General features: G+C 45.0%; 3 protein-coding genes and 1 long non-coding RNA gene across 4 annotated transcripts; all 4 read left to right on the plus strand.

Annotated features, from left to right (window-relative positions):
- The first annotated feature begins 5,683 nt into the window (after positions 1 to 5,683).
- On the plus strand, positions 5,684 to 10,707 carry rtn4rl2b (reticulon 4 receptor-like 2b). Its single transcript, XM_017428224.3, has 4 exons — positions 5,684 to 5,901; positions 7,014 to 7,240; positions 7,342 to 7,575; positions 8,737 to 10,707. Exons 1-4 carry the CDS (start codon positions 5,853 to 5,855, stop codon positions 9,607 to 9,609), a joined length of 1,383 nt encoding a protein of 460 aa, XP_017283713.1. The 5' UTR covers positions 5,684 to 5,852; the 3' UTR covers positions 9,610 to 10,707.
- Positions 10,708 to 17,763: 7,056 nt separating this feature from the next.
- Positions 17,764 to 20,101, plus strand: selenoh (selenoprotein H). The gene is made up of 5 exons (XM_017428260.2): positions 17,764 to 17,863; positions 18,169 to 18,289; positions 18,893 to 19,035; positions 19,627 to 19,746; positions 19,897 to 20,101. The coding sequence occupies exons 1-4, from the start codon at positions 17,845 to 17,847 to the stop codon at positions 19,731 to 19,733; spliced, it is 390 nt and encodes a 129-aa protein (XP_017283749.1). The 5' UTR covers positions 17,764 to 17,844; the 3' UTR covers positions 19,734 to 19,746; positions 19,897 to 20,101.
- An 838-nt stretch (positions 20,102 to 20,939) lies between these two features.
- Positions 20,940 to 23,701, plus strand: clp1 (cleavage factor polyribonucleotide kinase subunit 1). The gene is made up of 6 exons (XM_017428225.3): positions 20,940 to 21,069; positions 21,476 to 21,750; positions 21,859 to 21,966; positions 22,042 to 22,161; positions 22,543 to 22,680; positions 22,787 to 23,701. The coding sequence occupies exons 2-6, from the start codon at positions 21,478 to 21,480 to the stop codon at positions 23,471 to 23,473; spliced, it is 1,326 nt and encodes a 441-aa protein (XP_017283714.1). The 5' UTR covers positions 20,940 to 21,069; positions 21,476 to 21,477; the 3' UTR covers positions 23,474 to 23,701.
- Positions 23,702 to 24,881: 1,180 nt separating this feature from the next.
- On the plus strand, positions 24,882 to 27,266 carry LOC112450949. Its single transcript, XR_003039682.2, has 2 exons — positions 24,882 to 25,039; positions 26,903 to 27,266. It is a non-coding gene; the product is annotated as an uncharacterized LOC112450949 (long non-coding RNA).
- The last annotated feature ends 209 nt before the right edge of the window (positions 27,267 to 27,475 follow it).

Below are 27,475 nucleotides of genomic sequence, written 5' to 3' on the forward strand. Positions count from 1 at the left end.
GGTTTGTCGAGGTTTTATTTTACCTTTACTCACACCTCGGGTTAAAACGGGTAAATAAAACAGTTTGACATGAAAGTTGAACAGATTTGTTTTATGGTTTAGTCTGAAGGAAGCTGAACTAAAGCTCACACACACACTGATGAGCTAAACCTGAAACACTTTTAGTACTTTTACTTTCCTTATGACGTACAAGTAAATACAAATACTACACAGATCTTTGTTTTCAGGCTCAAATCAACAAAATGTTCCCATTTTTCTTCCTGCTGTAATCGGAGCAGATGTTTGTCTGAACAGATGCTGTAAACTCCGCTTCGTCCTCCGTGGTGACATTACAAAATAAAGGCGCAGACTTTCAAAATAAGATATTAGGCTTGGTCAAAGCTTGCGTTGTGGATCAAACAGACTTATCGCACCTTTCATTCCTTTTGGTGGCGGCCATCTTTGCCTGGTTGGACGTCCTCATGTCCTCCTGGGAAGACACCAGTGGTCCTCTTCCTCTTCCAGTTTGCCTGTAAACAGGTGAACTCACCTGCTGATGTATGTCTCATTAAAGGAGACAGGAAATCAAATCTGAAAATATTGACATTACGTGAACATCACTTCCACGCAACATTCCAGGGACCCACTTCTCTAAGCTGTAGCTTAAATATCTTGTTTTTAGCGTTTTAGTCAATAGTTTCCAGGTGGGCTGATCTGTGGGGCGGAGTCGCCGTCCTGGGTTGATGACGTGCTCCGTGCCTAAAACAACAGCTGAAGAGCCAAGGATGCTGCTGCTGTCGTGTTGTTTCTTAGTGGAAATGGAAGAAGAAGTCTTTTTTATATAAATACGAAGAAACACACAACTATTTTTACCCTCTTGGCTCCAGTTTCCTCCCACATGTGTGTTAGCATCACTGGTAACTCCAGGTGTGAACGGCTTGTTTGTCTCCACGTGTCCCTGAGATGGACCGTGACCACTGCAGACAGACGCCAGCTGTGCCGGGGCGCGGCGGTACGTGAGGAGCAGTCGAACCGTCAATCCCGAGCTTCGTTTCAAGGCCAAAAAAAAATAGAAGGATGCACGTCGACCCTGTGAAGATCTGAAGCTGCGCAGAGTCCTCTGCGTCTCCAGAGGGAGCTGTGCTTCAGGGGGAGTTTTTGTGCTGATCCTCCTGGAGAGGATCAGAAAAAACACGTGCTCGCTCAGTGCATCTTTACAGTGAAGTGACAATATTTCCCTCCGATCCCGTTCCACTGAGGACGGTTTAGATCTGCAGGCAGATTGTTTTTTATTTTCTTTGTCACCTGATTCAGTGGTTAAATCACCTCTTCATGTTCTGCAGAAGCCTGTTAATCACCTATTGATTCAAATCAGGTGTGTTGGAGCAGAGAAACAAGTAAAACCTGCAGGATGGTGGCCCCTCCAGAACCAGGGTTGGACACCCCCCCACCGCTGTAGAGAGATCTTGTTTGTATTTTTTCTTCTCTGTTGAGGAGGGAAACATAACGAGGACACTCCCCCACAACACCTGCTGCGCCACATAACGAGCCCGAAAAAGACTCAGTCCTGCAGACTGTGTCACATCAAAAGTGTGTGTGTGTGTCACTGATGAGTTCAGCTCCAGCATCTCACTGATTCAAAAATAAAACAACAAAAACAAACTCGCGTGAACTCATGGCAGAACTAGTAGTAATAAGTCGAGCTGATCTGTCACAGAAAGGTGTGGAGTAAACCTGCTGCAGAGGCCGAGGATCCTGAAGGATTTTTATTCCATCGCTGCAACAGGTGGGAGGAGAAAAATGTGAAGGCTTCGAATTTTCTGCTTTCATTTGTCGTTTTTCCATCTGCTCCTGGCAGCTATAAGGGAAACAAACCATCTGAAAACTGTGAGAGCGTCTCAGGATAAAGCAGTTCCAGTCAGCGGATTGATGCTCGTTTTTTCATTTGTTTGTTTTTTTACAAGCTTCAGACGTAGGCATGAACCTGAAGTGGGAAAAAGACGACTTCTATCAACAAATTAAAGCCTGAAAGCGTCTCGTTCTTGTCGACTGGACCTCACGGCCACAAAAATCAAGTTATAACTTCAGTTTATGGAGCTGCAGATATTCTGTATTTAAGTGTGGCTGGTGTTTTCCAAACCTTCGACGGAGAATCTAGATTTATGAACACAAAATGAGCAAAAACATGATGCAGGGATGAGGAAGAGGCTGAGGAGGAGGAGGAAATGATCTGATGAGGGCGTCAGAATCTCATCTTTAAAGTTAGTTTGTCAAATCGCAGCTGCAGCGTCTCTAACTAACATCTCACCATGCCGTTTATGACCTACATGTCGTCTACGGCTGCCTTTCCCGGTTGAATGAGGGTCGCAATAGTTTTTTGTAAAAAGTGGTTTCCACTGGTTTTATCGTTATGTGATGAATGACACCAAGAAAGCCCAGAGTTTTTGAACTTCACTTTTTGCATCATTTCCTAACAGTTTTAAAGAATCTGGCTTTCACGTGACCCCGCCACCCGTTCGGAGACCTTCGAAACGATCTGAACGGGCGTTCGTTTAAGTTGATTGCAAGCATGAACTTTACACGCCGCAGCTTCTCTTCTGACACTAAATATCAAATGATTCATTCTCATGCAAACAATCGTCAGACCTCTTCTCTCCCAGAGGACACCCACATTCTGTGTGATTCACGGACTTCGATCAGCTCCTCGTTTCATTCGACAGCGTAAGTTCGAGAAGGTTGTTGGAAAAGGCATCCTGGGGTTGTGCGGGCCTGCGTCGCGTAGAGAAATGCCTCGCTGGGTGATTTATTTCACCGAGGATTCGTTAGAAAATCAAAAGCAGTGCGAAGTAGCATAAAGTCTGAGTGAAATCTACAGAACTTTGCTTGAATAGACAGATCGGCGGCTGGCTTTCTGTGTTTTCTTCTGTGATTCTACACCTTGCACCCAGTGTGTGTGTGTGTGTGTGTGTGTGTGTGTGTGTGTTTCTGTGTGAGTGTTTGGTGGACAGAGTCAGAAACATGTTAATTTAGGATCAGGGCTGTGAACATGCTGTGTTTACACCAGTTCAAATGCCAGAGTCCCCATGATTCATTTGGCCACAGCAGGCGAGTGAGAGGATATATGGGAGGAACGTGTGTGTGTTGGTACATACATTTATTCATTAAAGCATGCACCAAAGATGCACGTTCTGCACAAGATCAAACACACACACACACTCAAAATGACCCTTCGGATTGATGAATGTTGTAAAAAAAAAAAAAGAGCACAGAGAACCTCCTACGTTCACAAACTCACAGCGTCTTCGAAGCTGATGAGGCAGCTGCCCACCGCCGTTACTCCAGGGCCACTGTGAATTCATTAATTGTCCACACACACACACACACGCGTGCGACCTTATCAGCTCCCCAGTCCCCCTGCGGAGGCCGCCTGCTTGCTGAGCTGTCCGCCTCCCCCTCTTAGAAAACCGCAGCCAACTTCTCCAGACGCACGGCCGAGTTTGTGTGCGGGGCTCCCAGCTTGGAGTTTCAGATGACCTTCCGTGGAGCAGGTTTCGATGAGTGTGCGTCCACTTGGGGAACAGATGAAGTGCATCACGGAGGACCTGGCCCTGACCTGTGCCATGCTGAAGGTGGGGTGAGGTGGGGGGGAGACTCACTTGTGAGTAAAGCCCGGCCCAGCCTTTTGCCCTGACACACTCCGCTTCACGCGCGCAAGAGACCTCCGTCCCACATCCCTCCCACATCCTGCCCCGCAGCTGCTCGCCCAGATCGTTCGCGCCGCAGGCCAATCAACTCGGAGCTGAGGCTTGGCCAGGAAAGGACTCGCTGTCCGTCGTCGCCAACGGGATGGTTCGGACGTTTTAAAGGTCAAACAGCTGACCTCTCACCTGCCGCAGGCAGCTCTCTGAACGACTTCAGCTGGAGAAACACGGCGTTAGTTCGGACTGGGGTGACGGGCTAACGGCTAGTCAGAGCGCGACCAAGACCAAAGTGGATTGTTGCCACCTTATGAAAAAAATTCCACTGTTTTACAAATCTTTACATGCATTACTCCGTCATTTACATAGGCTGTATTTACACGGTGGACTCGGTATGATTGGGGACCAAAATGTCAACATTTGTTCCACTTTCAGCTGCTGCGGGTCTCATTCACGCTGCACCGAGTCAGTCGAGCCAAAGCCTTTGAGTGACCTGTTCCCCCGCCTCCCCTGTGATGGCGCCGCACCGAGAACCACTGAAGGAAACAACAGGAAAACCTCTGAAGAAGACACTGAGTGCAACTTCCTTCTGATAGAGAAGGAAACAAAAAAGACATCAAATTTTAGCGGTTTTACAATTTCCACATCTGTCCATGAGCCGTTTCTCCCCCTCGCGGTACAAACCCACATTTGTATTGGTCGTATTTACCCAGAAGGCCCCGTGCTGTAGTCCACTTCCTGCTTTTGGAGCAGTCTCCGGTCCGCTTGTGTTCACATACGCATTTGAACTGCGCCAGAGTTCACTTCAATCAAACCGAGACTGAGGTTTTTAGGCAGGACCAGAGTTCGCTTCTTTGGTCCGCATCAGAGTTTGATTGCGTGTTCACACCTCCCCAAACAAACCCAACTTTCTAGGCGAACAAACTAGAGTTCCGTTAAAGCGGACTGAACAGGGCTGGCGTGAACGCACCCTAAGAACTTTATGGTTCTCTACAAGCACAAACAGCAGCAGCAGCATTTTTTTCAGAATAACAGAGTTAAGGAGCCATGTGAAGGTTTATAAAATGAAATGAAACTGAAGCTGTTGCTGTTTTAAGGTGGCAGTAATCCACTTTGCTCCTGGATGCATTTGATTTAGCCCGTTTCAAACTGAGGTCCTTCAAAGACTTATCTACGACAGGTGAGATATTGACTGCTCATAACCTTTTAACCCCACTTCAGAAGATTTGAACTGAGACAGGTTCCATCTCCATTCACTGCGGCACAGAGAAAACTAAAAACAAAGGCCCACGGGCCAATGGAGCTTTGGACTGTTCTGAAGTGATGACGATCTGAGTTGGTGATGAACTTGGTGTGCAGGACGTACTGTACTGCAGAGATTTGTCAGTCTTCTGTCATCTCTCTGCTCCATATGCTGAGCTGGGTCGGTTCGCTCCACCGCTGGCTTTCCTCTCTGTCCTCATCTGTTGCTCTGGAGCTGTAGGCAGCTCTCGGCATCCTTCCAAACCAGCCCACAGCGGTGAAGGACTCTTTATCAAACCCCCCCTCTCATGTGAGGCCACAGGTGAAGCCCACAGTGCTTCTAATCAGCACTAAATTCTCTGGCTTTCTTCCAGGAAGTTTTGTTAAAACCTCCATCCCACCAAGTCCTCCCACACTGGGCTTTGACTTAAAGAAGAAATGAGTCAATTTAATGTTTGTTTTTTTTCTTTAGTGTGTGTTAATATGCAGATTGCCCTCCATATTGTGAGAGAAATTTAACTATTTATCTAAATATAAAATACTTTTGCCATCTGGTGCCTTTTTATCATCTTCATTAATGAATAATAAAGAAGTCATCTGTCTTTTGGCAGGCAGTGATCACCATGATGAGAGAGCCCAAACCCTCCCTCCCTTTCCTCTGCCTTTCTGGTCGCTTCCTCCGGTGGCTCCCCCCCTCCCGCTCCTCCCTCCCTCCCCCCTCCTCCGCTCCTGACGTAGAGAGGATCCTTCTCTGCCCACGGCTGTGGGCGAGCGCCCGGCCGCGGGTATAAACGGCTTCCCGGGACTCCTGCGCGTCACTGCGTGAAGCAGCAGCAACTCGGACTCCAGGGCTGAAGCACAGCAGAGATAGCAGCAGCAGGCAGGCACCTCCACGCCGCTCAGGCTAACTCGCTTTTCGGCTTTTGGTTCGAGATGGAGACTCGTTGCGCACCGAGGGGCTCCGGCGCCCGCAGCTTTAAGGGTAAGTCCATCACACTTCTTTTTTTTAAAGATATCTTTAAAGAAGAATTCCTATTCCAGCTCCAACGTTTTCTCCTTCCTGTTTATTTTTATTTATTTATTTTTTATTTTGTAGGTCTAAATGTATTGCACTTTTTGTTGCGCTTTTACGCACAGACGCATTCCCTCAGGTTGAAGGTGTTCGTTGCGCACCACGCTCAGGGTTTATGAAGTTTGTTTTGTTTGTTTGTTTGCCATGTCTGCTTTAAGACAGCTGCAACATAACACAGAAACTACAAAAATCTCATAGGGTAGTGGGAATTGTACAAAAAGTTGCAACATGTTTGTCTTTGTTGCCTTTTTAATCTCTCCATATCTGATCCACGTCTCTCTTTGCGCATGGAGAGTTGGGGACTTGTTTGCGCGCACCTTTGCTCCTCTCCTCTCCTCACCTCACCTGACGTCGTTTTTGGAGTAAATAAACGTGTCCTGTTCGCCTCACAGGTCGTAACTCCTCAGGTTTCGGCCAGCTTGACAAGAGGTCAAAGGGTTAGACGGTGGAAAATCTTGCGCGCAGCGGATGAAAGGAACTGCATCAACATTTAATGCATGTGCTTTTCCCGCCTTGTCATCTGAGCGCTGCCAAAAAAGCTTCTGAATTACTGATGAGAACTGAAACCGACCCCGCTCAGGTTGCTGGTTGTGCTGGTTGTAGTCCCCCCCCCACCAGTGGCACACCTTTGAGTGTAAACAAGCCTTTGGTTTAAAACAGCCTGGGAACTGGGAAAATGGGTTAATGCAAAGCTGCGAATTGGGTCGGATTCCAGTTTTTTTTTTTTGCTTCTTAAAAAAACTGATTGATTTGTGTTTGTTTTTGAGAAGTTAGTTTAAAATCCAGAGTTATGTAAGCGGGTCACTGATGCCTGTGTAAAGTGATCAGGTGGGAATGGGTGAATGATTTTTGTCTGAATTAAACATGAAGCGCACAGAGTTATGGGTGAGAGCGCAGCTGCATGAAAAGGAATCACAACAGCAGCGGGTCTGACTGCCACGAAAGCTGAAAGCCTTTCTGTCATTGTCTGTCGCTGCAACTTTTTTCTTTGAAAAACCGATCGTCTCCTTTTGTGTCCTCAGGTGGTTTTACCCTGTGGCTGATTCTGTGGCTGGTGGTGGTGAAGCCAGGCGGGGTTTCTGCATGCCCCAGGCTGTGTGTGTGTTACCCCACGCCCATGACGGTCAGCTGCCAGTCGCAGAACCTCACCGCGGTACCTGCCGGCGTGCCCTACGACTCCCAACGAGTTTTCCTGCAGAACAACCGCATCACAGAGCTTCGCGCAGACTCCTTTGGCTTCGAGACCCAGGTGACGACGATGTTTTCGCCTGGATTAAACTCCTGGCTCTCAGATGTGTTCTTCTGTCTAACCCTTGTTTTTTTCTCTCCGCCTGTCGAATCTGTCTGCAGGTGCTTTGGCTGTACGGGAACAACATCACATGGATTGAGGCCGGAGCCTTCAGTAACCTCCGGATTCTGGAGGAGCTGGACCTGGGCGACAATCCCTTGCTGCGGCACCTGGAAGGTGGAGCGTTCAGGGGCCTGGAGAAGTTGCAGAGCCTGCACATGCATCGCTGCAAGCTGGCCACTCTGCCCCATGACATCTTCCACAAACTGTACAGCCTGCAGTTTCTCTACTTACAGGTACAACAGGCAACATCCCAACACACACGCCCCGTAAAACACACACACACTTTAGGCTGCGCACGCGCGATGCTTTCAAGAATTGATTTCCTGACGCATCAGACCACATCCAGGCTGCTCACCCACACAGTGACGCTTTCTCACGCCGAAGCAGGGTCACTCAGTCCAACACAAACCGAGAAAGTGTAATACACCAAAGGAAAAACGCAGGATAAACACCGATTTATCTCGTTTTATTACGCAGTATACTCAGCCTCACTGAACCGGAAGAGCCGTTCAAAAGAACATCTGCCCACACAGTTTCCTCGACAGCTGTGAAACCAAATCACACAAAAATCTGGAAAATAAATCCACCAGATTAGACCAGGAGGATGTGGGAACGTCAGCCTGATGCCTCGTCATCCAGTCTTAGCAGCAAATGAGTAAACGCGATCAGAATTCACATGTAAACCAAACAAAACACGCAGAAAAAATGTCATTTCTTACACTTATTGCTGCTAATTTATGTAAAAAAAACCCAGCTCAGATTAATAATTTGTCAACTAAAGTAATTAATGTTTGCTTCACTTCAAGTCTAACAGGTAAAAAAAAATGTAGCTTTAAAGAATGCAAAAAAAAACAATGACATAAATCTTACAATTTCAGTGCACATTATCGACACACATCCTCATTTTTATTGGATTTCAGTGCAAGCTGGCCTTCCTTATGAATGGAAGCTGCGCTACAAAGATGTCTCTCTTCTTTTTTTAGGCCACAGTCAGATTTTGGCCGCAAAACAGCGTGAGCTCATTGCTTTTTGAATTCCGTTTTTGTTCCAATTAGACATTAGTTTCCTGCCAAGACATCATTTCAGGGACAACAACAAATCCCACAGCGAAACAATCCACGTCACAGCTGACCACTAAATGCCCACAGATGAAACCGTCACAGGAAGTTGTGTTTTGTAAGAAACTGACTGTAAAGAGTCATATTATTTTTATTATTCAGCTGTATTTATTCTCCTTATTTACATGAAACTCTTCCAGATGGTTTCTGTAAAATGTCAAACCAATATGGAGTATTGTTGATGCAGCAGTAAATGAAGAATCAACTGAAATAATTTTATAAATTAAACATTTGGTTTGCACCACCAACCGGACTTCTTGTGTTTTGGCTCTGCAGGAAAATCAGCTTCACTTCCTGCAGGACGACCTGTTCTCAGACCTGGTCAACCTGACCCACCTCTTCCTGCATGGAAACCGTATCCGCGCCCTCTCCGAGAACGTGTTCCGAGGCCTGGTCAACCTGGACCGCCTCCTGCTCCACGAGAACCGCATCCGGCAGGTCAACCGCCGGGCTTTCCGGGACCTGGGCCGCCTGACCATCCTGTACCTCTTCAACAACTCGCTGGCCGAGCTGCCGGGCCAGGCCATGAGAGACGTGCAGGACATCCAGTTCCTCCGCCTCAACAGCAACCCCTGGTCCTGCAGCTGCGAGGCCCGCCCCCTCTGGGAGTGGTTCCGCAAGGCCCGCGTCTCCTCCTCCGAGGTGGTGTGCTCCTCCCCCTCCCAGCGTCGCGGTCAGGACCTCAGGTTCCTGCGGGAGTTGGACTTCGCCCTCTGCCCCGTGCCCGACCCCGGCTCCCTGGCCGGCTCCACCACGACCACCTTCAGCACCAAGACCCGCTGGTGGTTCTCCAAGCACAAGCCTGCGTCGTCGTCCAAGTCCTCCTTCCAGAAGAGCTCGGACTCCGCGAAGACCTTCTCCTTCTCCGCCGGGAAGCCCCAGTACGTTCCCAAGGTCGCCCCGGAAACCCAGCCCTTCAAGTACGAACTGTCAGAGGCCGAAGCGGCGCTCCCCAAACTGGACCCGGAAGAGTACTGGGCCAACTACGGCAACGAAGACTCCTCCATCCGCTGCTTCGAGCTGGAGTGTCCTCCCAACTATGACGGCGCAGCGTTCCCCTCATCCTCCTCTTTCGCCATCGCCTCCTCAGCCCTCCACCTCCTCTCTGCCTCCGTAGCCACGTTCTCACTCCATCTCCTTTTAAGCTGAGCTCCTTCCCTCCTCCTAAACCTTTCCTTTTCCTCTTATTTCTCCTCTTGCTCTTTCCTGTTTAAAGTAAAAGCTGCATCCGGGTTCCTTTCAGTCGCCTCCTTTAGTGGGTGGCGTGAGACGCCGATGCAGGGTGACGGACAAGGCAGCGGGTAGCTGTTTCAGCGAGCAGAGGTCAGATGAGCCGCGGCAGAGAAGGTCGCCACACTAAGACGGTTCAGACTTTTAAAAAACAGGGATCACATCACTGAAAACTGACTTAGCAGTAGGGAAGCAGAAACCTATCGATGAAACCCAAAAGCGGGGATTCGCGGCAGGTTTGGCGCCAACAGGAAGCTGTAGGTTAACGGATGTGGTCCCCGAGACACCAGCCTCACCTGTAAATAACACAACACCATCACTGTACATAACAAACACTGTAATTTAGCTGGATTTGTACTTTTCTCCTAGCGGGAAAGCCAGTCAGAGGAGATGGTTAGATTACCAGACGGCAGCCTGATTGAACCGCTTTTTACTCGCTTTTTCCACTTGTCGCTTCACCTGAAAACTCGCTTTAAGGAAGTCAGCCCTCAGAGCGGGAAGAGACAAAAAAAACAATGCTTCAGAGTCTGATTTTGGTGTGTTTATTTAGATGTTTGTTTTCGTTTTGTTTGCTGTGGATGTGAGGCAAAAAGAAGAAACTGAGCTGCTCTTTAAACGGAGCCTGCATGTCGACGGATCGAGGTCATGACGAACCGAGTCCTGCGCCTCCGTTTTCTGTGGCTCGAAGCCTCGGATCGCTGTCCTGTTGTTTGTGTGAACCTGACGTTCCTTGTCCAAATCACGGCACTCAAGCCTCTGAACCCATTTCTGTCCTCACGGAGCCGCACTTTCCCTTCACTCCGGCGTGCGTTTCGTTGGTTTGCAGACGTCAAGCCGACAGTCTCTGTGTCGTCCCTTTGAGCGGCGTGTTCCCCGTCGGCCATGTTGTTTTGGTTCGAGTCCGACCTGAATCATAACTGTGCGTCTCTGAGCAGAACATGAAAATGGTGATGTTCCTGAATTTTTTTGTATTTCGTTTTTCAATGGAAGAAACTGTTAACGTGTTTGGTTTTAATAAAAAATAAACAAATTAAACATAAAGTGAGCCTAAGGTGTTTTTTTGTCTCTGTCTTTCTCCAAAACGTCCATAAAAGCAATAAAAACATCCATCTATATACAACTATTTTCCATTTATCCTGGTTTAACATATTTTTGACTCCTTAGAGTCAGGTTACCATGAAAACTGCAGTTAGCATGATCCAAACCAGATTAGGTAATCCTGATTTGTTTCATTCATAACCCAAAGGAATATCTATAACACTTAATCTGTTGGGTACTCTAGTTTTATTAGGACTAAAATACCAAACCCTTGGCCCACAAAGTACAAAAATAACACGATTATTTCACTATAATTATCATTAAAGTCACATTTATCCACAAATATAAAGACTGCTGCTCATATTAATGGTAAACACGCTCTTGGGTTTGGCTTTTATCACTGCAGTTGATGAGAAAATTGACTTAGCTGCTCCTCTTCAGCTTGATTTAGTGATTAAAGAAATGAATTTGAGTCCGGTTCCATGTTATAATAATCAGTGCAGGATGTAGATCCTGAGAACTGGATGACTCCTTATAAATGTTTCTTGTTTGTTCATTTAGTCGTTTGATTTATTAGCTTTTGGTCTAATTTACTTGTGAAACACGTCATGTTTTCAATATGGTACCAATTCCTGGTAAAAGTTCTCTCAGAGCACAGAGAATATGTAATCCTGTTCAGTTTGCTTGATTTAAAATTGGTTCAACACAACCAGAAGTATTTATGGTTCTATTCTAATCTAATTTAACCTAAACTGACTTAAATTGAAGTTCACATCTTAGTTTAAAGTTTAAGGACTTCTTCTGTTCCTCCTCTGCCTCTTCGCCTTGTTTTAAGATGTTTTCTCCCTTCCTTCAACTTTAACTTTAACTTTAAAAACAGACCGAACGGCTGCAGCGAAGGGGAAACGTTCGCACATCTTTTTTGTTTTCTTTTTGCCAGGGAGGTGAGCTAAATGAGATCAGGCAGATGGTGTTTGTTACTTATGCAAGGATGTGTGAGCAGTGTAAGCATTTCGTCTGAGGACGGGAGTGCGGGGGAATAAGGTCACCGATTCAAGCAACGGGCACTTCTCACCCCAAACCGCCTTTCTCGCCGTTTGCAGAAGGCAGCTGAATTGGGTCAAACGCTGATAAAACGTGGTTATGTTTGAGTGTGTGTGTGTGTGTGTGCGTGTGTGTGTGAAATGTCAGAGGGTTCGGTGGGTGGGTTGAGATGTGATTCAGGGAAGAGGCAGAATGGGGAACACACACCAGGATGAAAAATGTGCCGATGCGTCCCAGAATCAGCACACCCCCTCAACAGATCTGCTCTCACCACACTAATGACCACGGCCATGATGATGCACACAGTCATGTATGTGCAAGGACACATGCACACATGTACACACACTAACGCACGCATGAAAACTGTAAACTTTGGTCTGACTTTACCTGTTTACCCAAACATTCATGTTCAGGGGTGGCCGAGAAATGCAAACACTACAAGTTCTAATTTATAAACCTTTCCGTTACGGGTAAATTTGCGTTATACGGCTATTTTTGTAGGAATATATGGTTATTTTCAAGTTGCAGCTAGCTGTAGCACTTCTGGTAGGTAGGTAGGTAGGTAGGTACATTTATTTATATAGCACTTTTCAGCACGAGGCAACTCAAAGTGCTTCTGGTGCGGCTTGGGGCGCTGTAAAGGTTTATAAAACAGTATTTTTTCAACCGCTATGATTTTATTTTAGATTAGAGCTGTTTGAAAATGGCAGCAATCCACTTTAGTCTCGACAACCCACTCAGAATCATTCAAAGCGTTATCTGCAGCAGGTAAGATATTTATTGTTCGTTAGCTTTCGATATAACCCCACCCTAAAAGATCTTGAGTGTCGCTTTAATCTGTTTTAAATTTTAAGCCTAGAGTTTAAAAAAACTACGGCCTTCAAGAGAATCTTGAAATACAGTACCCTTATTTTTCAAATTACAAAGTGACTTTTATCAAACTTGTAAAAACACTGAAAAAATGTGAACTCAGTTTAAATTATAAAGTCAAAAATAAAGTGTAACAATGACCTAATGACACTGAAAATGTCATAAAAACTGTCAACTGCAACTATTTTCTCTTTGGTGCAGCAAATACAAAGACAGCACATAATAAATCCATTTATTTATTTAAAAAATGTGCAATAAAAGCTTGTTTTTTTTAAATAGTAAGCTAAATTTAGTGGTTTGTTGCCTTTCTGGAGACTCCTCTGGTTGCTTAGCAACAGTTTTAAAATCAATAAAATAATTGTCAAAGCAATATTTGATTTTCAAGACACATTTCTGATTAAATAAAACAGAATTATGTCAATCTTTAGGAACCTGGGCAGATTTTGTTTCTACTTGACAAAACAAACTTTAATGTTTCTTCTTGATTTCAGCATCAGAGCTAAAGCTAAGCTAATTAGCCGCTAAAGCTAAACGTCAACTACACAAGCACCACGGCGGCTTCAACTGCTTCACATTTGCTCAGCGACAAAATACATACTAGTACTTTTCAAAATTTAGGACTTTCTTTTAGAATATGGCAGGATTTTACACAAACACAAATGTTTTAAGGATAAACAAACTAATTAGCATTGCTTTAATCGTTAATTTTACAAAGAAACATGAAGTCGATTAGCTATCAAACAGCTAAGAGAAAACTGCATGAAGACTTGTTCACAAAGTTTGATTATAACCTGCTTTCGAGAAAGTTTGAAGACAGTTAAGTAAAATATAACATTCATTATTATTTCTCAACAATGGGAGACAACCCCCTGCAGGAAAGGCACAAACTTTCTGTGTGAGTTCATTATTTCCTGTTGTACAGTTCCTCCGTTGTAGCAGAGCTGGAGGCGTTTGCTGTATTCGCTCATAGCAGTTTACGTGAACATTCATAGGGTTTTTCCGGCCATTAGCTGTGGATTTTTTATTTACTTTATTTATTTTTTTAACGATGCATGCCCACTCATTCTCCACTCAGCTCCCCGCCCCATGTTTCAAAGCTCCGCTCGTCATCTTCTCTTTTATGTCTTTGTGAATTGCTGTCACTCACTGTCTTTGTCCTCAGCTCCCTCCCCGCTCATCTCTCTCTCTCTCTCTCTCTCTCTCTGTCACATTCTTCTCCGTGCGTTCGTGGCTGTTTTTGGCCGAGGCCCGCCTGAGTTGGCGTCGGCTTGTTTGCGTATGGCCTGGCCGCTTGCTGACGTTCACCTGTTGTTGTTTCCATCAGATGAATCAAGGCATCGCCAGAAGGCCCGAGAAGGAAAGAAGCAGGCTCGGAGAGACTTTCAAAAGATTAAAGTGGAGTTTTTATCCGTGGGGGGAAGAAGGAAAAAACAAACAGAATGGAGTTGGCACATAGTGCAGCGCTCAGCGTGACAAGTGGCCATTTGCTTCCATAATTGATGAACGTCTTTTGCAGCGCTGTTAGACTGGCCGGCCTCCATCATCTAGCCTGAGTGAACCTGAGCCGATCCGATAAAACACAGCAATCAATACTGCACCAGAACCAGACGTACTATCGAGCCGAAGGCTTCTGCAGCCCAAAATCTTTTACTGAACACAGATGACAGCTTAAACCTTTTTAAGGGTGTAAAATATTGTTTGCAGATGTTTAGAATGGCAAAGAAAATGAACAATTCATAGATTATTACACAAAACCTGAGGAGGAAATCTTCAAAATATCTGAACAAATTAAAAAAAAAACTTTAAATTTTGTGTTGCGGGTCAGTCAAACTTAGCCAGGGCTGTGTCTTGTCTCCGACCCTGTTTGTGCTGTTCATGGACAGGATCTCAAGGTGCCGTTGAGGAGAGGGGGGGTGTCCGGTTTGGGAATCTCGGGGTCTCATCTTTGCTGTTTTTCTGTTGGCGTCTTTAGACCAGCGTGCACTGAGATGGTTCGCAGCCAAGTGTGAGGCAGCCGGGAGGAGAGGCAGCTCCTCTAACTCTGTGGCCGTGGGGTCAGGGGGAATCTTTGCCTCAAGTGGAGGAGTTCAAGGATCTGGGAGTCTTGTTAACCAGAGCTGGAGCTGGATCAGCAGACTGGGGCCTCGTCGCAGTAATGAGGACGTTGCTCTGGTTCAACGTGGGGAAGAAAAGGCTGAGGCAAAAGGTGAAGCTCTCCATTTACTTCTCCATCCATGTTCCAACCCTCACCTGTGGTCAGGAGGTTTGGATCATGAGCAAAAGAACTGGATCTTGGTTATAAACGGCTGAAATGAGCTTCCTTTGTAGCCTTAGAGATCCGGTGAGGAGCTCCGTCATCTGGGGGGAGCTTGGAGTAGAGCCGCTGCTCCTTCTCATCGAAAAGAGCCGGTTGAGGTGGCTCGGGCATCTGATTAGGACACCTCTCTTTTGGAGGTTTTTCCAGGCACATTCCACTGTGAGGGGACCCAAGGAAGACCCAGAACTACATGGAGGGATTATGTATCTTCTCTGGGAACACTTTGGGATCCTCCAGAAGGAGCTGGAGAGTCTCCCTGGAGAACCTTATTTTTAAACTTATCATACAGCAACAGGTTTTTTTATTATTATTGTTTGCTGCAAAAAGGTGAAGATAGTTAATAATGTTGTTGCCCGTGTGTGTATGTATTTGTATGCCTGTTTATCACCAATATACTTCATGAACCACCGCACAGATTTTATTGAAACTTTTAGTAAGTAATTACTGGATGTTCGTCTACAACTGATCAACCTTTAGAGCTAACCCAGTTCAAGATAGCTGCCACAACCAGCTCGCCTTATAAAACACAAAAATGTCCAAAATTCAGTCAACTTTACAGATTCTGTACTAAAAAATAAAAAATAAAGATGCTTCATTTTGTTTCATTTATTCTTTTTTTAAATTTGGAAGACAGACAGTACTGAAAATGTCCATATAAGACCATCAAACCAGTGAATCTTGTAATAAACCATCATCCGCTGAGTAATGATTGATGTGGGGGCAAAATGGTAACAGCTACTGTCCATAAAAAGAGCTGAATTCATTAAGTATCTGCCTTCTGGTGTTTCTCGTCTGCTCTGCATGCGCAGAAATATAAACATGTAATTGGTCTGAGCGTTCGGCGGGTGTGGGGGCAGCCGCAGTGTCTGGTCCCTGAGTCAGAGTGAGGTAACGGGAGGGTCACATCTGCCCGCTCCTCTCAAACTTTTAGGCAAACAGATAAAAATACAGGGCGACAGGCTGCGAAACGCGCACCGAGACCCAAAGAAACGCAGAGGATTTGAGGTATCTTGTGCGCCTGGTGTGATTCACAGAGCCGTAATTATTCGCCAAAGACAACAAGCAGATGATGCGCCCAAGACGTGTGAGTTTGGAGTTTGTCGTTCGCTAAAGAACAATGGAGCAGTTATCAGACGCGCTCCTGTGAGTCACCCCGCCTCGCTCTGGGAGGCTGGGTTCTTCTGGCACACACGCAGATTGTGACGTCCTTCGGAGGACCAACTTTTTTGTGCCCAAAGAAAGTCACTGCCGTATCCACAGTGACAGACACTGGGTTGGCTATTCCAGGATCGCCTTATTAGCTTTTGACTTTGAAGCAGTCAAACACATCCGGCCGTCGTTCCGAAGGGCTTTATCCTCCTTTTCCTGTTGCTTGCTTTGGAAGACATCTTTAGGCCACTTCAAACAAGCCAAGATTTAAGGTGGATTATGAAAACGATTAGAAAGTGTAGACGCACAACTGTTTGAACAGACATTAATCTGTCCTGGTATCTACATCAGATTTTCATTTGGGAAAAAAAAGTAAAAAGAGGGATCTTCATACACAACTATGATGGTTGCAAATAATCCAGATAATCCCGCCAGAAGCTCCAGAGCTTTGTTTCAGTTGCAAATCTGTTTGTGATTGTTTTTGTATTTATTTTTAACAACTAAACAAGTTCATTCATGGATCCAAGCTCAACAACCAGCAGCCCAGCGTGTGGATAATGCAACAGCTGAGCGTCTTTAGGATCAGTGATTGTAAATTAGAGCGGGTCGGGTCGGGAATGAGCCTCTGCTTCAGGTGGAGTTCAAGTACCTGGGAGTCTTGTTCATGAGTGATGGGAGGACGGAGCGGGAGATGGATCGATAGATCAGGAACTGGTCCTCAGTAAAAAGGGCGTTGGTTCGATCGATTGTGGAGAAGAAAGAGTCGAAAGACAAAACTCTCAATTTACCGGTCCGTCTACGTTCCAACCCTCACCTGTGATCAGGAGATTTGGATCGTGACCGAAAGAACGTGATATGAGCGGCTGAAATGAGCTTCCTTCGTAGGGCGGCCGGGCTCAGCCTTACAGGAGGTGAGGAGCTCCGTCATATGGGGGGAACTCGGAGTAGAGCCGCTGCTCCTCCTCATCGAAAGGAGTCATCTGAGGTGGTTCAGACATCTGATTAGGACGCATCTTGGACGCCTCCCTTTGGAACCTGTCGTGATCAAAGTAATGAATTTTCTGACTGTTAATAAATATGCATAATATTAAAGCCCTACCATTCCTTGAAGGAATGCATATCGCACGCCACCTTTCTTTTGAAAATTTCTCCCTTCATACAAGAGGCGAACTGAAACTAAAGCAGTGATCTCATCGATACCGATCAATAATAAAACCAGCAATATTATCAATATTTGGATCGAACTGCTCATTTTAGCTCTAGTGTTGCGAATCAGTCTCAGCTTCTACCGCACCATATTTTAGCTTTATTTGTAAAACTGGCTGAGTTACAGCTTCTTTTGTGTTGGCTACTGTCAACTAGCTTTGGTGGCCATATTTAATTCGTTTTAGATCTACATCCAGTGATTAGTTTTTGAGTTTTCTTAAAATCCGTCCAGTGGTTCATGAGATATTTGGCCAACAGACATACAAACAAACACACATCTTTTTCGTGGCCATAAAGTCATGTTTTGGGATAAACCATATCCATATATATTATTTAGGAGAAACCCGCTGAATAGAGTCACACCATTTCTCTAGTTCGGTTGAGAAATCAGCGACTGTGTGTAAAATATGTCCAGGGAAGAAAAAAAAACACCTGCCCTCCTGTTAATGGTTTCGTCCGTGAAGCGGATCCCCCTCCGTTGTTAGAGTTATTGGTACGGTCCACCGGCCCGCCAAACTTCTACAGCAAACATGGCGTCGAGAGCAGCGGGTGGGTGATGTTTGCAAACTTAAAATATAACTTTATACTTTATTTAACAAGTGAAACGCTTTAAAGTTGCAATAGTTACAACGACGAACGCGTCACGTTGATTATAATGTCATATTATTCAGTCAGACTTCCCCTGCTGGCTCCTAGCTTAAAGCAAATCCTAAATATTTACTGAATAAATCTGTTTATCTTAATAAGTTTGAGGGTTTATCGTAGCGTGGTTTATCAGAGCTGGCCCTCCTGTCCCTCGTTTTGCTCCACACGGTTCAGCACATCATTAATCAAACCTAAACTTATTTGTTCAGGACGTCGAGGGACGAAGCGCAAAGCGGAGGTTCAGCCTGAGGAGGAGCAGAGGGAGGAGAAGGAGGAGAAAGGAGAGGAGGAGAGCGGCCTGCAGGAGGCACAGGTGGTCATTGAACACTGGTGAGCACTCCTGTCACATTACAGGACTTTTTCTGATTGTTTTACTTGATTTAACTGAAGTTTCTGCCATTTAAATGCTGCTTTTTGTTATTTTTTACTAAAGCTAGTTTAAAAATGGACAAAAATGGTTCATTTCTCAGCTTGTTTATAGGCTAAAGAATTGTTTACTTTATAACACAGCTTTTTTTTACACACAGAAAAGCTGCAGCTGCTGCACAAATGTGGATCAATTCAACCCAGTGGTTCCCAAAAGTACCACATGGGCTGTGAAACGAGTCGACACAAAGTCAGACTTTAAAATTGAAACGCAGCGTTAAGGGGTTTTCGAAAAGTGTGCCCGGCCGTCACTCTTGGGAACCACTTTGAATGTGGTTTAATGCATTTTCAGTCTATCCTGAGCCTCAATTTTACTTCTTATAGGACCAAATATTAAATCTGTTTTAATTGTCTGTCGTATATGTTGAATGATTGAAGTCAGTGTTGTTGTGCAGCAGTGGCAGCCCTCACATGAATGTATGTGTTTACGTCACGACAACGCCGCCGGATTTCTCCGAATAGCCGTCGCAGATGTCCGTCTGATGGTTGAGCTCTTATTTCTGGCAGCAGAAGCTGACGAGTGTATGGGCGTAACGCCGAGGAGGTGAAATCTGCCCTCCTGGCCGCCCGCCCCACTCTGACTGTGGTCCTCAACCCCGAGAAACCCCGCAGGAACAGCTTCGAGATCACCCTGCTGGACGGAGGCAAAGGTGACGAGGAAGGAAAGGCAGCGCCAAGACAAACTAGGCCGTTTGGTGTTCCCGAGGGAAGACCACCAGGCTGGTCCGATCCTTGACTTCGTAGAGTTTGTACAGTAGCTATTAATACACAAACTATTAGAAAGGAAACAGTTTTATTTGCACGCCCAGGCGCTGTGAAGTCTTTATTTCTGAATTGGTGCAGAAAATGTCCCAGTTACTCAAAATAACAACAGGGCTTTGTTTAGTCTTGCTTAATCTTGTAATCTTTAATAAAACCCTGATTTAAGAACTATCCGTTGCATCAGAACAGTCTAATATTTGTCTTTCTTGTTCCTCTGCAATCCATAAATGTAACTTCACAGCTCATGAAATCCTGTCTGAACAGTCAAATAACCCTCAGAATCCTTTGCTGGGTTGATTTGTGTGATTAATTAATTAATTGTAAGAACTTTCTGCACCAGTTGCTATTTTTAATTTATTTTGTACCATTGTCGTACCTGTAGATAATTTTACCTGTTTTTATTTAGATGGTTCTAGCAGCACCTGTTTGTTTTTAAAGCACTGCCTCACGAAATGACACGGCTCTTTTTGTCTCTAAAGAAACGACTCTGTGGACAGGAATAAAGAAAGGTCCACCTCGTAAACTGAAGTTTCCTGCACCTGGCGATGTTGTCGCTGCTCTGCGGGAGGCTCTGAAGGCTGAATGATCTCCCAGTGAAGGTTTGTCAAACGCGCCGCACAGAATATTAGAACGTAGATGTCACTGCTGTTTGTTTAAAGGAAGTCTCATTAAACCAGAGTACAAATGCGCTTGTTGTTCAGAGTGTTTTTTGATGAAACTTTACTGAGCTTTTTTTGCCTCTTGTGCAGCTGGGGATCTGGAAGATGTGACGCGCGGAAGCAGAATGATGGGGAGTGACGAAGGAGACGTTCTCAGTCCCTCTTCTGAAGAACTCAGCTCCCGGTGATATCTTCTGGAAACACAGTGACACCTGGTGGAGAATCAGAGCAAACGCACAGTCCTGCTGTTTGTGGAGTGTTTTATTTTGTTGTTAAATAAAGTGTTACTTGGTTATATAGTTGTGTGCTTCTTCTGTTCTTCTTAACTCTAAACAAGCAGCTTATGTTGCACAGTAAAGAGTAAGTTTTATAATTATTTTTCTGTATGATACAGTCAATGTATCACCAACAAACAATTCGATGCAAATTAAATCTTTTTTTTAAGCTCTGGATCTTTTACAATGCTTCAGTTCATTCCTCAGAGAATTTTTTTTTTATAATAAGACCGTTTGTGATGGAGATGCTAACTATAACATTCTCAAAGGTTTTACAGATCTTGTGTAAAATTTTGAATATAAACATTTTTACATTGCAAGAGAATTATCTCATATTGTCTACAGGTACAACGTTTACACTGAATGAGTAAAAACACAAAATCTGGATTTGCCTTGTCATCACAAAACACTTGGTGACTGCTTTTTGTTGTTTCGGAAACTGACCACAAATGGATCCTGTTGATTTCAGAGTAAATTGATATTTTACGTCTGTGAAATGTTCTTTATTTCTGTGGGTTTCTCATAAACATTTCTGCAAGTTGCTAAATATTTTGAGGGTAGAGATTTGAGGCACATTTTTAGTTTTTTGTTTTTGTTGTTTTTTGTTCAAGACAGTCTTAAAATAACCTTTGTAAATAAGTAATAAATTACACTAGATTTGGAGATGATTATGGATGTAAGTACGTTGTAAATGTCAAATTTACCAATGCAAATGTTAATAAAGAAAGGAATCAGTTATTTTTTTATGTAGAAACACTTTATGATAAGGGGGGAAATCTCAAAATGAAGCAGGTGATTTGTTTTTACTGTAAACTAATGAAAAGTGCAAAAGCAAACAGTCGAATCCAGAAGGGCGCGGTAATATGACGTTGCCAACGCACCATCTGATTGGTCATTAGAGACGTGACCTCATCATCCCGCGACCAGTCTAAGTGTGGGTTGTCATGAGCAGGACGCTGTTTTCCCATCACAATCTGACATTTAACACGTGAGTATTGAACAATAAGCTGAACCAACCAACCTAATAACATTTCACCGACAAAACGGGACACAGTTGAAGCATTTGAACGCAGTCGCTCCGCTTTTGCTCAAGTTGGTAACTAAAAGCTAGCCGCGGCTTGCTAACTAATGCTAGCTAGTTCGTCTCCAAATTTTACTTGAACCCTTGTTAGTACGAGTTACTTACTTTTATGGAACGGGTTTCATGGTTAAATAATATAAAGATTTATACATAATGTCACTGATTGATCATGAAATAATAAATTACTCTTAGATGTAATTTTAGTGTTTAATAGTATTCTGTGGCAGTGTTAAGTGAATTAATGTAACTGTGTTGAGGCTTTTCTCAGTGTGCCTCTGCAGCCATGTGTTTCTAACTAAGATTTTCACCCCAGTCATGGCAACAGAGGGTCTGGAAAAGACGAGCGAAGACGCCGAGGCGTCGGGGAAGGTGTGTACCCGCTTTGACCTGGAGAAGGAGACCGAGCTCCGGTTCGAGGTGGAGGCGGGAGACGGGTCGGAGCAAGTGGAGCTGGAGCTCATCACTGGACTGGCTGAAGTGTTTGGATCCGAGCTGAACCGCAACAAGAAGTACACGTTTGGGCCGGGCTCCAAGATTGCAGTCTTCACCTGGCAAGGTTGCACCGTGAATCTTTATGGAAAACCTGAAGTGAGTACTTCCTTTTGGACCTGAAAATCGGATTAGGAGCTGTTTTATGTGTATTTACATATTTTAAAAAAGGGGGAAATAGTCATCATCTTCGTGTCATTATCACAGGTGGCTTATGTGTCCAAGGATACTCCCATGCTGCTCTACCTGAACACTCACGCTGCTCTGGAACAGATGAGGAAACAAGCAGAGCGAGACAACGAGAGGGGACCGAGGGTACGTTTTCAAAAAAAGAACGCTCTGCAGATTTAATCATGTTATATTATTGCTGAATGTGTTCTCTGCCTTCAGGTGATGGTGGTGGGACCTACAGATGTTGGGAAGTCCACAGTGTGTCGGCTGCTTCTCAGCTATGCTGTGAGAGTCGGAAGGAGGCCAACACTCGTGGAGCTAGATGTGGGACAGAGTGGGGTAAAAACTTTTATTGATCGTTTTCAACTGTTTCTAACCGTTTGGCTGTGGTAAAGGGCTCTACAAATAAATGTGGACTGATTAAAAAAGAACTCAGTTATCATGACACAGATTTAAACAAACAAAAATTAAGATGCCATTTAACAAAATCATGAATGTTATTCATTTTGTGTTAGTTCAAAAAATATATCTGACTTGTCCATAAGGTTGGCTACTTTAAACATAGCACAAATTCCTTCCAACAGGTCTACATTGTTCTGGTTAATTCTGTTTCCTCTTTAAGCTGTGGTGTAAATCTGTCTCAGGCCTCAGGTGGAACCTTCATTATGCTGTGTTTAGAAGTACTTGGTGGAGTCATAACGGACTGTTTGTGTTCCTCAGGTGTCTGTCCCAGGGACGGTGTCGGCACTGTGCATCGAGCGCCCGGCAGACGTGGAGGAGGGTTTCTCCGTTCAGGCTCCTCTGGTGTACCACTTCGGATCCACTACTCCGGGGACCAACATCAAACTTTACAACAAGGTGAGAAGAAAGGCGAAGGATCTTTTCAGGTCATTTTGTAGCTGCAAGGCAGAAATTTACTCCTTGTTCTCGCCATTAATATTGCCACTCTCTGAATTTTGCGCAGCTGACGTCGTGTCTGGCCGAGGTGTTTTCTCAGCGCTGCGAGGTGAACCGGAAGGCCAGCGTGGGAGGCTGCATCATCAACACTTGTGGCTGGGTGAAGGGTTCCGGATATCAGGCGCTGGTCCACTGTGCTTCCACCTTCCAGGTGGACGTGGTGCTGGTGCTGGACCACGAGAGGCTCTACAATGAACTCAAGCGAGACCTGCCTCACTTTGTGCGCGTCGTTCTCCTGCCCAAGTCTGGCGGAGTGGTGGAGCGCTCCAAGGAGTGCCGGCGGGAAACCCGGGACGAGAAGATCCGGGAGTACTTCTACGGCTTCCGCGGGCTGTCCTTCTTCCCGTTCTCTTTTGAAGTGCGCTTCTCAGACGTCCGCATCTACAAGATCGGGGCGCCGTCCATCCCGGACTCGTGCTTGCCTCTGGGGATGTCTCAGGACGACACGCAGCTGAAGCTTGTCCCCGTGACGCCGGGGAGAGACCTGACGTACCACGTGCTGAGCGTGAGCAGCGTCGACGACGGGGATGAAGACGCGAGAAAGAGCATCGTGGAGAGTCCCGTGTGCGGCTTTATCGTGGTAACTCACGTGGACACTCAGACCCAGGTGATGAAAGTGTTGTCCCCAGCTCCCAGACCCCTGCCCAGACACACGCTGCTCATCATGGACATCCGCTTCATGGACATGAAATAAAGCAGCGTCCGGTTGAAGAAGACTCGGGACGAGGTGGTGCTTTGTATAATAACAAGGAAGGTGTTTAATTAGTTTTTGCTACAAATTTTACTCTGTTTTGTAGAGCTCACTGTACAGATGGTTTTACCTGTTTCTTAGAAGCGCAGGAATGTTTTTCTTGATTAGAAAAACAAAACATCATTTTTCTCTTGAACAATAAATTTTGTTACGATTGAAAGTCAACTGTAACCATTTGTCAGTTTAGTTTATTTGCATGCGTTACCTCCAAACTTAGCTAAACACTCAAGCAGCACTTCAGAGTTTGTCTTCAGAACTGGAGACGGATCTCCTCGTCAGTGCGGTTCACATTCTGGAATGTTTATCACGTTTGTTTTAAACAATATATGACAAAAACAAAACAGGAGCCTTACCTGTTTCCCACATTCTAACAGCCACAGTGCCGGCATGGCAGGAAATGTTTGGCGGCACCACAAAAGGTGCTTATTTCATGTTTGTTTTGTCAACATCTGCCAGCTCAAGAGTATTCTCGAGACCTTTCTGCTGTTTTTATTGTTTCCACATCATTAGGTCTGGATATTTTTCCATCTACAAGCAACACAAAGTCAGAGGAAACCGTTCAGCGTGCAGCGATTCTTACTGTGTCAACAAAATATTCAACATAGTTTCACCTTAAAAGCTATTTACTCTTGCATTTTTGTGGAGAGTTATTTGTTTAGCAGAGGGGATTTGGTAAAACTATTACATTTTTCTGTATCCTAGTTTTCATTAAGTATGTTTTCTCGGTTTAGTGTCTTTTAAAAGCTTTAAATTTAACGAGCAGCTTAATCAGGTATTAGTTACGGCTCTCAGTGGTGACTTAACAAATAAGTAATTGATTTAATTATGATAAATATGTATTTTAAATAATTATCAGAAGAGTAACTATTTAGGAGTTTTCATCATTTTGCATTGAAAACAAGATGAGGAAAAACACTGAAAATGTAAATATTGCGCCTTTAAAGTTGTTTTAATTTTAGCATACACAGAAATAAAAGGAAATAAGCTGCATTTTCTGGGCAATCCTGTGCATTATGTAAAACTAGCAACTTAACTAGACCCATTAAAAGATCTTTAGGTAGTCCTTTTATCTGTAAAAAAACCTTTAATAGTAGGAAAGTTGTGCCTCCTAAATAAAAAGCTGCTAAAATAATTACGCTAGGAGAGTTTTCAGTTGTTGTTTTTGTTAGTAAATAATCAAATAAAAATACTAAAATGTGGACAAAGTTTTTAAATTAGAAAAAAATTAGAAACCACAACAATTGAGTTGCGTTGAGTTCTTGAAAACTCGGTAATAATAACAATAAAAAAAAAAAAGAAAACGCTTGAATATGACGTCACTACTATAAACCACGCCTCCTCCGTTCTCTGATTGGCTGTTTCGTCCCAACCTGATGAGCGACTGGCAAGTTCCGGGATTCCGACGTCGGCCTAGCGGGCGAGCTAAGTAGTTTGCTAGTGGCTAACCGAAGGAGGACTGAAACGAGCCAGCGGACCTACAGGCGGGACGGGGCGCATGTTCGGTAATAGGTGAGGGGACTGTTTACTCTCCGCCGGAGCAGTCCGGCTAAAAGTCGCGGCTGTTGTCTTCGCGAATCGTCAATGGAAGCCCGTCCGCCGCTGTGAAGATACTACGCTGCTAATGCTAGCTGTGGCAAAAGACTGATCGGTGTCACACACACACACACACACTCAAAACTTTCGAGGCTGGGTAAAAAGGCCCAAATAAGTGTTTGTCGCTTTTAACACCGCCCTCGTTCGGGCTAAAAGTCGTTTTAAACTGCGCTGCGTGTTTTAATATATATTTATATAAAAACAGAAGCGCCGCTGTGTGAGCAAATTATGTCAACGCTGGTTGTCCTGACTGAAATCCTCACTGCTGGCCTCGCTGTCCGGTGCTGGATCTGTCTCAGAGGGGGGTGGTGGTGGTGGGGGTCAAACATGAACACATGAACCCGCAGTGAGTCCAGCTGGTCAAGGTGGAGGTCAGGAGTCTGGGTGAAGAGGCTGTGGAGGAGCCACGAACAAAGCTCGGCTTGGAGATTTCAGGATTAACATCCATTATAGTCTGTGTGTGTGTGTGTGTGTTGGGGGGGATTTGTTGTGGGGCAGATGAGATGATTAACAACAAGCACTCTGACACTGTCTGGACTGCAGGTCCTTATTGAACACAGGGGTGTGTCCACATGATCAGGTTTCACTGTTACTCCGGATCTGTTTCCAGTGTATTCACCGACTAGTTTTACTTCTGGTGATGAAGGAAATTAATTAAAGTGTGTGTGAGTCACAGATCGTTGTCTTTGTGTTTTTGAATTTTCACTGTAGTGGGAGGTGTTTCGTTTGGCCTCCTGGGTATTTTTATTTTGACGTTACACCAGGAATGCTGGACGGCTTTATGAGCTCTGGGTAAAAATGAAAATATATCCGTCCTCGCCTGTCAGTCAAACGATTGTGAAACCAACGATTTCTTCCCCGACTTCGCAGCCTCGCATGCCTCGTTGGCGTCGAATCGCAGCTCTGTGCGTTAATCATCCCTTCCAAAAAAAAAAACAGATTCATGCTATTGTTTTCTGCTCGTCCATCCGTCTTCTTTACCTGCTTGTACCTGTTCAGGGCTGCCGGCGAGCTGGCGTCTGGTTCCAGCTGCCGCTTGGGGCGAAAGGCGGGGTGGGAGACGGAGCTGGAGATGTTGAGGTCCTCCTCGGGGAGGGACGAGGATGGACAGGATCAGGAATGAGGTCGTCAGACGTACAGCGCGGGTTGAACGACGGGGAGATAAGGTGTGAGAGGACAGGCTGAGACGGTTTGGACACGTGCAGAGGAGGGACAGCGGGTATGTTGGTAGACAGATGTTGGAAGATTGTGAGAGGAGGCGGGGGACACCGTGGACAGATTGCCAGTCCATCACATGGCCGCATGAGGACGACACATACAACCTTAAACGCTCTGACTCACACCTAGGGACAAATTATCGTCCCTAAAAAAACTAACATGCAGGATTCTGGACTCTGGGAGGAACCCTGAGCTCCTGCAGAAATCCCACACAGGAACACGGAGAACGCAGCTTTGTCTAAAACCGCCTTTATTTTTCATCGCACTGTTGCTTAGGACAGAAAAAGCAGAAAGTTAGAAAAGTTAGTCATTTAGGTTTTTATTTCTTTTGAAGTGGATTGATGATGGAAACTACAGGAAGCTCAAAAAGCGAAGCCCTACGCCAAGCCTGATGTTCGGTTTGAGGATTGTTTTTAGGAAGTGATCTGCGCCGAACAAAGTTTCACTTTAAAAAAAAAACAAAAAAACAGCAACTTTCTGCGTAATCTTATTAACAGATGTCATTTAAAAGCGTACAGGGTTGAGTTGATTTCGCCCACTGATAGTTTTGTCTCGTTGCAGAAACATCCAGCTGTTTATCTGCAGAGCCGGAGGATGATAAGGACCTGGAGCCGCAGATAAAGAAAAAACACAAGACTACAATGCGTCAGGCTACGTAACACCCGAGCTGTATGTGCCTTTCTTTGAGAGATTAAAAAATGGGAACGGAGCTCTGCCTGCAGAGGATTTGGCGGTGGAAGAAATCACTTCTGCACCCATCCCCGGTCGAGTGCGGCCGCCTCTTCGTCAGCTGCGCCGGACCGCTTCATGGAATGAGTTGATTCTGTTGCCATTTAGACCAAGAGACTGAAGACGGGGGGGGTCTTAAAAGCTGGATATTGTGTTATTTTTACAAGCAAAAGCAAGACTTTTTTTTTTTTTTTTAAGCAACTTTTTAAACATTAAATTCCAGCTGGACTTTGTTTGATATTAAGCAGCTTCCCTGAACTTATTTGGATTCCTGATTTCTGATTCCTCCCCCCCCCCCATCTCCTCCAGCTCAGTCGGGTCAGATTGAAATGCTGGACCTGTCCTTCTCGCCGCCATCCTCAGTATCTTCCACCCACCCAGTGCCTAAATAAGCCCCCCCCCCCC

This window comes from Kryptolebias marmoratus, linkage group LG9, assembly GCF_001649575.2.
Source record: "Kryptolebias marmoratus isolate JLee-2015 linkage group LG9, ASM164957v2, whole genome shotgun sequence".
In the NCBI taxonomy this organism is placed as follows: Eukaryota; Metazoa; Chordata; class Actinopteri; order Cyprinodontiformes; family Rivulidae; genus Kryptolebias; species Kryptolebias marmoratus.